This window comes from Mesitornis unicolor, unplaced genomic scaffold, assembly GCF_000695765.1.
Source record: "Mesitornis unicolor isolate BGI_N332 unplaced genomic scaffold, ASM69576v1 scaffold13402, whole genome shotgun sequence".
NCBI classification, from domain to species: domain Eukaryota; kingdom Metazoa; phylum Chordata; class Aves; order Mesitornithiformes; family Mesitornithidae; genus Mesitornis; species Mesitornis unicolor.
In genome coordinates, this window is record NW_010171282.1 from 1225 (window position 1) to 11577 (window position 10353).

Sequence of the window (10353 nt, forward strand, 5' to 3'; positions counted from 1 at the left end):
GAAAGAGGGACAATTATCAGACCTACTACCTTCAGTATGAAGAATAATAATCTCTATGCCACCAGTGAATCCCAAGGGTTTTGAAAGCACATGATCAGCTGCTCTGTGCAGTACACAGCGGGAATGCTGAACATTTTACACCAAGTGCTAAAGCTTCCTTACAACCTCACTAACAGCACTAGCTGGGTACCTGAAAAGCAACAGAAGACACACACTGCACACAACTGAGGCATTAAAAATGACAGTAGGTTCTTCCAGATTTGTTGAAATTGTCTTATACAAAATGTTACTTTCCAAAAGTGAAAAATAACAAAAGATGACAAGCTCCACAGTAGAGCACTGGAACATTTTAGGATTATTAAGGTGACGGAAGGGGATTACTCTTTATTGAGAAGGAAACAAACTTTACAATGACAAAGCATCACAGCTCTGTTTTACACTTGAGGGAAAATAAAGCCAGTATTTCGCTGTGCATTCTTTCCACACATTCAAAAGACTTACTTTTAAAATGTATGGATCTTGGTCTGAAGAACAACAGCCACCAAACTCTGAAAAACAGCCCAGGAGGCAGCAGGCCTGCCAGTATTTTGCTGTGCATTCTTTCCACACATTCAAAGACTTATTTTTAAAGTGTATGGATCTTGGTCTGAAGAACAACAGCCACCAAACTCTGAAAAACAGCCCAGGAGGCAGCAGGCCTGCTGACGGACTGCAGGACATAACCTGCCTGAGTACTGGATTGACTGCCAGGGGTTTTTTTTGCCAAACAGAAAACACAGTGCTAAGTCATCCCTGACAAAAATTATGCGTTGTTAGCAAGAATGTGAAAACATTTACAATATACTTTGCATACAAAGACATCTTCACCCAGAACCATCACTGTACATGGTACAGCACAACACAGAATAGGAAGAACACTGTCTGGAACAGAGAATGCAGGTGGCAAACGGCCTTTTGGTTTCAGATCCTGTCTCCATCGTTAAAAGAGCACTTCCTGCAGTGGAACACAAAGACTGTACAGCCACACACACTGAATAAAATGGATAAAAAGTGACGCTCCCACATCTTTCTTTTTTTTTTTAAAAAAAAAACCCTTTAAGAAAATTTTATTAATAATGGCACTGAGATCACTGAGATCTTTCTATGTCAACCAAATTCCACAGAACTGGCACCACAGTATCACGTCTTCATCCACATTTGAGGCCACTGAATTGTTGCCAGTGACATGTAGACGTGTAGCAACAAAATTCAGCTTAGTAACTTTTCCTTGCTGGATGCAGCAAAGGAAGATTGCATTTGCATGCTTCAGCACTCAAACTTAACCACAAAGCAGAAGTTTTCCTTCATCCCAGTTAGTCATTTTGCGTTATGCAAACATACCCAGAACAACTGCGCCACACAGCCTTTCCTCACAGTGGGAATAGAGCAGCCACCAGTATTACTCCATTTCCTTCACTGCGCCACTTAAACCCTGTTGTCTTCGCTGCTTTCTCTCAAGATAGCGAGCTCGGGCATCCAGTATTGATTTATCATCATTCCTTTTCTCCATCTTCTTTGCAGAGTTGTCTGTGACTTGTTCTGGGGGAAAAGGAGAGACAGAAATATGCTCTTCTGTGTCAAAAAAACCCCAGCATTACAATGCCTTCTATATGCAAAACACCCAAAAAAACCCAACAGAATCTCAAATGTTTTTCAAGTCCCAGTCAGTCCCTTGAATGACTTCCAAAGAGGACAGACTGTACCACTGCAGGGAGTAAAAAACAAAAATCATTTTTAAAAAATCATGCCTTAACTCCTATGTCAATATTTGCAGCTGGGCTCATCCCATCCCCAAATGCATATCTTGTTTTTTTTATTGTAACAGATACTATGCACCTTGTGTTCTATGCAGCCACTTCTTCTCTAAATTACACACATGGAACTCAGGTTTAGGCAGGAGACAGCCAGCACTGGGATCAGGAAAAAAAAATATCTTACAATAAACTAACTTTCTAAATTTCTAAAGACAGGAGGAAGAGGGAGGATAACACAGATAAAAGGGTGGGAAAAGTCAATACTCCAGTCAGACACCATTAGAAAACACATTCTCCCACTGAGCTGAGACCTTGGGAGTTCTTCTCCCAGAAGGAAAGAAAATCAGGAAGTATTTTCAGTTTAAAGTAACATTTGAAATAATAATAGTAAAAAAAAAAAATCTTTCAAAGACTCTGACAGCCTAAGTATTACGTGAAGCAGCTACTGCAGCCCGTTCCTAGGGCTCCAGGGGTGGGCACCAGATTCTCCGATATGAGAAAGGAGCTTTAATCGGCATTTGATCTTGGAATATGTAGAATTATTCTGTCCTGAAGTCAAGTAAGAATTCAGCTCGAGCCGCAGCCTTTCCTTCCACTGGGCACTAATTAAGCCTTTGTCAGCTCTTCAGCCACCTATTTTTACAGGGCTCCCAGAAATACACCACCTGTAAGGCCAATATTAATCTCAAATTAATTTACCATTACCTGGCAAAGTCAAAAAGTTAAGTGGGACAAAGAGCACAAACTCCAGCTCCTTGGACTTCAGATAAATACATGAGGCTCCTCAGCATTATCCAGTAAAACAAATATCTGTTTCCAGTAAATTTATAACCAAATCCAATTCGTGTTTTTATCTTTTAAAATGACTGTTTTATAAAATAATGCAGGACAAAAAGAGACACCGGTCTGAGCACAAAAGTCTACGTTTTTTCTATTGTTAAGGAAGCTGAAGAGACTCTACATTGCCAGTGCCCGTACTGTATATTAAATTAAAGTTTTGGAAGGGTCAGCTCAGGAGTAAAGAGGCCTTCTGAATACTTGGCTGCTTTACGGAACCTGCTGACAGAAGAATTCAAAGAATGTCAAGCAGCCAGATCTGTTAGTAGACACCAGTTTTAATTAAAACTGACTACTTAAATAAATGGCATTAAATTCATTGTCAGAATGAGACTTTCACCAAATTGTGATACTTTTTCCCCTGTGGTGTTTGGTGTGGTTTTCTGGTTTGGGTTTGTTGTTATTGTTGCTTGTTGTTTGGCTTAGTTCTCTCCCTCTCTCCCCTGCAGCCCTTAGGGCTTCTCTTTCTCAGAGCAGTATTATTTTGGGTATCTATGGCTAAAAAACTTTTGCAACCTTAAATAATGGTTAGACTCAAAATGCTTTTATTTCAACTCTGGGTTAAAGTTCTGCTCCTGTCATTTCCATTAAACCAAAAGCGGGCAGCATGGCAAGAACCAGTAAGCAAACACCACTGCATGCACTGCTGAGGCAAGAAAATAAGGATTGCAGAGCTGTAGCAAGACAAGAAAACAGCCAGAGCGACACACATCAAATATGTTAAGCACATCCAGATGAACACCTGCTAGTCCAGAATGCATTCAGTGACATAACATACAGACACTCACACGTCCACAACCAAGAAAACTACATGCACCATAGATACAGACTGGTAACGTGCTTACCAAACTGCCTTTTAAGGTCCTCCTTATGTTTCCACTTGGTTATTTCCTCTTCAGTTACCTCTTCCCGTGCCACACTGCTCAGTTCATATGCATCAATTTGATGCAATCTGGGCAACAAGTCTTTGACCCATTCGTAGCGAACAGGACACACCGTCCGCACATAGATTTTGGAAGTCACTGTAACATCATGGAAGATGATCCACTCAAGGCGAGTCTCCTTGTTATATAGCTGAAAAATTAAAATATTACTTCAGAAGTGATTTAAAAAATTGTTTCCAGAGCACCCTCCACTGGAATCTTTCCCAGTGCTTCACATGAAAGAATGAGATAAAACTGATATTACTGTAAATTTTCAGACAGGGAAACTGAGGCATAATGACTTGCTTAAAATTGTCCAGGAAATCCAAAGAGCCAGAGAGAAAGCTCAGTCTACATCAAACTTATTTCATAAGCCAAACATTCACCAAATTTGAAGTGAGGCTCTCCTCTACTCACAAAATGAACACTGCAACAGTGCTTTCTCCTGGACATGTATTAGCACAAATCAAACAGAAGAGTTTATAGGCATCTGCCTCTTATTCCTTTTAACGATTCTTTGCAACTTCATTAGCAGAATTTGATAACTTACTGTAGATGAAGGATGGATATAGACTATGCTGCCATGTCCGTCCATTGTACAGAATGTCCTGGCTGCAGATCTGAAAGGTTTGTGGGGAAAAATAAAAGAAAACTCTATACAATGAAACACACTTTGCTGTGATTAGACAGCAACACTAAGTAAATCAGCAGCAGCACAGAAGAAAATTCTCAAGTATATAAACAGGGGAAGATCCTTCCAAAATCAAATTATAAAAACACAACGAAGACTAAAATATGTCTAATTTACCACAGTAACACTGCAGATATAACACCACAATAAAAAAAAAACAGGGTTTGTAATTGAAGTCTTTGACAGCTGCAATCATTGGACATTTCCAAGCCCTTTAGTTTATATCTGGAAGTACTCACTGCCTTGCAAGTTCATTTCACAGACAGAAAAGCTACTATTCCAGGGATGTACGCAACTTCCCCAGGGATGTAATGAGAGTCAAATGCAGAGAACCCACCAGACTTCCAGCCCCATACAGAAACACCACCTTTAGCTGCATTTGCTACTTTTAACAATATACAGCCTTACTAGTCTGTTTTAATATGCAGCTCCACCTTTAAAATCATATGCGTAATACCTTTTCCATTCAATTCTCCAAACTTCCTTACTTACCTCCTTGCCACATTGATAAAGTATCCTGCACACAGACACCTTCTCAGTATTTCAGTTCTGGAGCCTTCAAATGTCTCTTTAGGGAAGTCTGGCAGCTACATAAAGACAAAACAACATGGATCAGGATCCTGCCTAAATAAGAAAACAGCTATATTCCTTTCATCCCATTGATTTTAAACTCTGGGTTTCTCACCCTACAGAAACCATGAGAAAGGAGGAAAATGATCCTTCTTGCTTGTTACCATCATACCTGTTAGTTACACAAGCTACAGAGAGGATACTCTAATAAATGTAAGTGGATTAGTTTCTACTGGAGAAAAGCAGCAGCCATCTGGCAAAGGCTCAGTAGTCCAGTACATGTCTTAAATATAAACTTACATAACTCAATCATATATAAAAATAGTATTTTTTTACCTGTTTCAGTTTTATGATTATTTCTCGAAGTTGTTTTTCCACACTAAAAGCAGATTTTAAAGCCCTCCAATGGATCCAGTATTTCTGGCACCAGGCTGAAGGAGACTTGCTGAGAACAGAAATACTTGCATTATAAAGAAGCCATTTGTAAGCTGCAGGCAGAAAGTTGCCTCTGAATTTTTTTATGGTCATACAAAGAAGGCAATCTACACAGCCAGATACTTTGTTAGTTGAAATAACAGGTGTCTTGATAGAAATTACAGATCACAGTAAGAAATCAATCCACAATTAGGCACGAGTACATACATGAACATATACACATTATATTTACAGCAAGGTATGAACAATAAAAACACCACTTACTGTAAGAAATAATTTTATACCTTGCTTTGCACTGTTCAAAAATATTTAAGAGAGTTGCAAAGTCATTGCATCCTCCTACTTGTGAGGAAAGTTCTTGATGTTGAAGCTCAGCCTCCTTTTGTTTCTGAGGATCACCTGAGGAAACAAGTTTTATCTCACTTTAACAGTCATTTTTATTTATCACTTCTACTTCATTTTCTGTTACCATCTCTCCAAAGTGTGTTTGACAGCCTTGGCTCTTTATTTTTAGATTTGTCTCTCCTCCACAGCTGCATTTACATTTCTTCGTCCTCCCACTATTTCTGAACAAGAAAGGTAGATGCTATTAGATCTGTGATTAATCTCATCAGTCAGCACTAGAGATGAATTCTAGTCTCTCAGAAAGAAAGGTTCTATGTATCACTCTCTCAAAATTTATTCACATGCCGATATGGCGAGATAAAGGAACAGCAACCTCAAACAAACAGGTCACAAGGATCAAGTTAAAGTTTTGCCCCAAGAGAAAAAACAAGCCATTGCAACCATCCCATCACAGCACCATCGAATCTGTTTAACTCAGCTTTTGTCCTTGTACTCAAGTGCCATAACAATGGAGGTCTTAAAATAAATAAGAGTCTAGAAAAAATGTGATCTGTGAGTTTAGTGGGAATTCGCCTTCACTAAATGCTAGGAATGTACTAGGCAAAAGCAACATTTCCAAAGTGTTGTTTTAAGTTTTAAATACCCAAAGAATTTCTTCTCCAGCCCAAATTATTCCCCTTAGTAGAGAGGGATACAGCTGCAAAGGCCAACACATTGCACTGCCGCTGTACTGCAGACGATGTCAAAGTTTGTGGCAGTACAAGTAACACTGATGAAGGAAGGAGGGCTGTTCACATACATATTGCCCATAAGCAAGTGTCTTCATGGCCGGAGGCTCCGTTTTGTGTCCTAATGCACCGGGTTGGTGGAGAGTAACGAACACACATACGTTAGCTGGCTGAACAGATAAGGGCATATTGCCAGATGGAGGATGGGGAAGCAAAAGCACATTTATGGGCATGGGAAAGACCCCAGGGCAGAATCCAGGTTATCTGTACTGTCAGCAGTGTCTTTAGCTGTTGCACTAACGGGCACGGTTAATAGACTACAGAGATAACTGGACCAGAGCCAATGAGTGACTAGAAAGGACAAAGGTCTCCCACAAAGACTGTGCTACATGTAAAGACTATGTAGCACAGTGTGGGGTACTGGTTGGGGCCAGACTGGAGGGCAAAGGAGATAGGAAGGAGGACATGGGAGACTGCATTTAGCACTAGTGAGAGGTATTAGCTTGGAACCACAGCAAAATCACATTTTGCATTTAGAAAACCACTGGAAATGGAGGCAGTGAAAAGCTGAGCTTCTCACAGTAACTTCAAAGGTCTATTTGGTTAAAGAGAGCTATTGAACAAGAAAGCCAATCCTGAGGCAACCCCATTCCTTAAAAACAAATTAATCAGTCCCTGTTGTCTGTACTTAGACCAACAGCAAAACATCTGCTGTGGTTTTCTGGTGGTTGGTTTTTGTTTTGTTTTGTTTTTTTTCCCCTCCTGTAACACAGTTTTTCCCTTTTATTGCTGACCTCTCAGCAATCCACTCACCCATGCACTGCTTTACAGCTTGCAGCCTTGGGACAAATGCAAGCCAATTCCATGCTATTTTGAAGTCTTTGGAACAGCTGTTATCCAGTTCCTAGTGTGCAATGTGCTCTGACTCCAAGACCACAAAAAGCTGTAAACACTAACAAGCAAAGCGCCATTGTGTGTTTGTCCTAGTCTTAACATTCTTCCCTACAGATCTGCTATGATGCACTCTGGGAGACAAAGCACTGCACTTGTGGAATCTTCCCTGAACTGCAACATAAGGGTTATTTAAAGCATTAAAGTGCTACCGTTTTTCAAAATATGGCATCAATTCTCACTTTATGACCTTGATATGCACCTGTAAGATACTGCGGCCACACAAACCAATAGCACAGAAAATTACTGACAAACCCCTCCCCCCTTTCCCCCAGAGGGAAGCCACAAAAAAGTCTCCAGGTGAAGCAGTGTGTGCTTCCTAACCATTGCCCGAGATATCCCTGTCCGAGCAGAATTCCCCACCCACCCAAGGCTGCTTTGGGATAAACAGCTTCCTACCTGGACGAATGAAGACATTTTCCACAGACAACATAGCTGCTATGGGAAGCAGCAGATCCTCACAGTCAAGAGCAGCAGCTTTTATGACAGCACAGGTCAGGTTGGGAGGAAGGGGAAACTGCACCAGGAATTCACCCAGTCTTGTCACATGGCCTCTCCTTATCCCAGGAAAAAGATTCAAATACCAGATTCAACAAAACTATGTTTAAATGTAAATCAGAACATGCACACGCAACATCAGCCACCAAACACTGATAAAGAACATGAAAGAAGCATTTCCCTCTGGACTGTTCTGACACTGCAGTCTGTGTGTGCCCAGATAGGTGCTGGAGACACGCAGCAAGTGTCACTAGCAGAAGAAGGTTTCACCTTTCTCCAGTTTGCTTATGTCTGCTTCATGGCAGGCAAAGGCAGCTTTAAGTGTATCAGGTGCTTAAGATCTTTTTGGGTGGACTTTCTGGGTTTGTTTGGCTTTTTTTTTGTAAGAAGAATTCCTGGAAACTTCGGATAAGATCTCGCTTCCTGCCTTGAGGTCTTGGATAGGTCACACAGTTAGTGCCTAAGCACTTTCGTCACAACAGCCTGGGATCTGCTGTCAGGAACTACAGCTCAGAGAGTAGAGGTAATTTGTCTGGGGTCATTCAGGAACTCCAGGACAATGAAAGATATGGATTAATTTCTCCACAACTCCTAAGCCATGCTCTAAGCCTAATTTTACAGAGAGTATATTAAAACCTAGTAGCTAACTTCCTGGTGTAACGAGGAAACATATTCTACTGCTGGGGGAAGTCCTTTAGTCTACACAAATAACTCCCTAACAGCAGTTAAACCATTAGATTTTAAATTCTAGTAGGAACTACACCTCTTTATTTTTTACCTGTCAATAGCACCACACTGGTAAAGTTCCTTGAGAGCTTCTAAAATATGCCTTTCTTCAGGGCGGTCCAAATAAGGAAATCTATGATAAAAAAAAAGTTTAAAAATCTCACTGTCCAGGCTCACTATGTAGCTTTGTTAATTTTCACACTTAGTCAAGTATTTTTGTAACCTTCCAATACAGGTTTCTGACCAAAGAGCACATAGGAACCTTCAGTATATGGGTCTGGTACTACATGTACAGCCTCAAGCTTATGAATTATGATGACAAATCCTAGCACAGCATGTGCAAAGATGAACTGTATTTTCTGCATATGTATGAGCCTAAAATTAAACAATTCCAGAGAGACGAAGCTTTTGCCATATAAACATCAGCGTTTTAAAGGAACACTTTTAACTATTTAATTTTGGAGAGAAGGAGCTAGCTTTGGCAGTACCTCAAACCAAACTTGAGCTCAAGATCCAATCTGGCATTAAAGACTGAGGAGAACAGCAGCAAAGCTGATTGTATCGAAGTGTCACAGTTGGCCAGGGACCTAATCCCGTCTCCTGCCAAGAGCCTGTGGGTGCCTGTGTCGCCTCGCTGCCGACACTCAGGAAGAAAACGATAATCCCTCCGCTCCATGAAGGTTACCTTACAACATCATGCACGGAAAGGCACTTCAAGGTCAGGATCACAGATGTCAGACTGGTTCTCTTGATCTCTGGGACCGTGTGATCGGGCATGCATTGCTCCCAGAATTCTTTGCTGTACAGCCGATAGCTTTTTCCAGATGATGTCCTGCCAGCTCGGCCAGCTCGTTGCTTTCCTTCACTCCTTCCAAAGTAGAAAAGCAGAGGAGGGAAAAAAAAAAATCCAAACTCTTGATCCTTTCTGTTATTAGCCAAAGAAGCACACCGTAATTATAATAAATAATAGCAATTTCTGTGCTTGTAGATGGAAGATATATTATACTGTGCAGCAACTGAGAAATCCAACTATACAAGAACTAGCAGAATGAAGAAGCATTTCTGGGCAAGGGAAGGATTTTTTTTAAACTTCTCTGAATCAGACTGTTATATCTGGCAAATACAAGATGACACGTGAGCCACTGTTCAGATCATAGACAATGCATTGTCAATTCCTTCTTAATGCCTGTAACTTCAAGGAAATTATATGTCCTGAACCACTTTCTATCTAGCAGCAAACATAATGGCTTTAAATTATAAAGACTCAAAGGTGTCCCCTGCCTCCTTTTTTTTTTAAATAAGGTCAACCAATAGTCAGTATTGTCAGAGCAACTCCCAGAAACTCCAAGTACAATACTTTTAAAACTTACTTTGAAATGGGAACCACCTCCAGTATGTCCAAGCCAACTCGAGGATTATGATTCAACTGCTTCACAAATCCACTGTCTACTACATATCTGAAAAAGATTCATACTCTGTCAGAGAGGAAAACAACAGAGGTCTCAGTAGACAGACAGGCAACTGCCACATGCGTATCATCAAAGCAAGAACACATTTACCCTACAGTTGCTGCAAACAGGTAGCTGCACTTTGCTCATCAGCTGCAGCCCTGCAATGGTTCAGCCTACAGGATGTTGCAGATAATACCTCCCAGCACCCAAGGAGGTTAATGGAGCTTAAATTTTATTTCAAATTAAGGTCCAACAATATTAGTAATCTGTAAAAATATATAATAGTATCAAGGGGGGGTTTTATTCATTACATACAAAAAAAAGGCAACAGGTAATTATTGGGCAGGTACAGTAGTGGAAGGAAGTCAGAAGCATTCTTCAGAATCTAGTAAAACTGAATTATTC

The 10353-nt window shown here is 40.5% G+C and overlaps 1 protein-coding gene across 1 annotated transcript in view; it reads right to left on the reverse strand.

Annotated features, from left to right (window-relative positions):
* Positions 1-1256: 1256 nt before the first annotated feature.
* DHX40 (DEAH (Asp-Glu-Ala-His) box polypeptide 40) overlaps positions 1257-10353 on the reverse strand; it is a 13994-nt gene continuing 4897 nt past the window's right edge. Inside the window, exons 8-17 of the mRNA XM_010179992.1 lie at positions 9868-9954; positions 9183-9365; positions 8550-8630; positions 7673-7830; positions 5534-5648; positions 5151-5259; positions 4737-4831; positions 4104-4173; positions 3476-3704; positions 1257-1578 (exon numbers count right to left, since the gene is read on the reverse strand). Of these exons, the coding sequence (XP_010178294.1) occupies positions 1439-1578; positions 3476-3704; positions 4104-4173; positions 4737-4831; positions 5151-5259; positions 5534-5648; positions 7673-7830; positions 8550-8630; positions 9183-9365; positions 9868-9954 (1267 nt within the window). The 3' untranslated portion in view covers positions 1257-1438. The remainder of the gene's footprint in view (positions 1579-3475; positions 3705-4103; positions 4174-4736; positions 4832-5150; positions 5260-5533; positions 5649-7672; positions 7831-8549; positions 8631-9182; positions 9366-9867; positions 9955-10353) is intronic.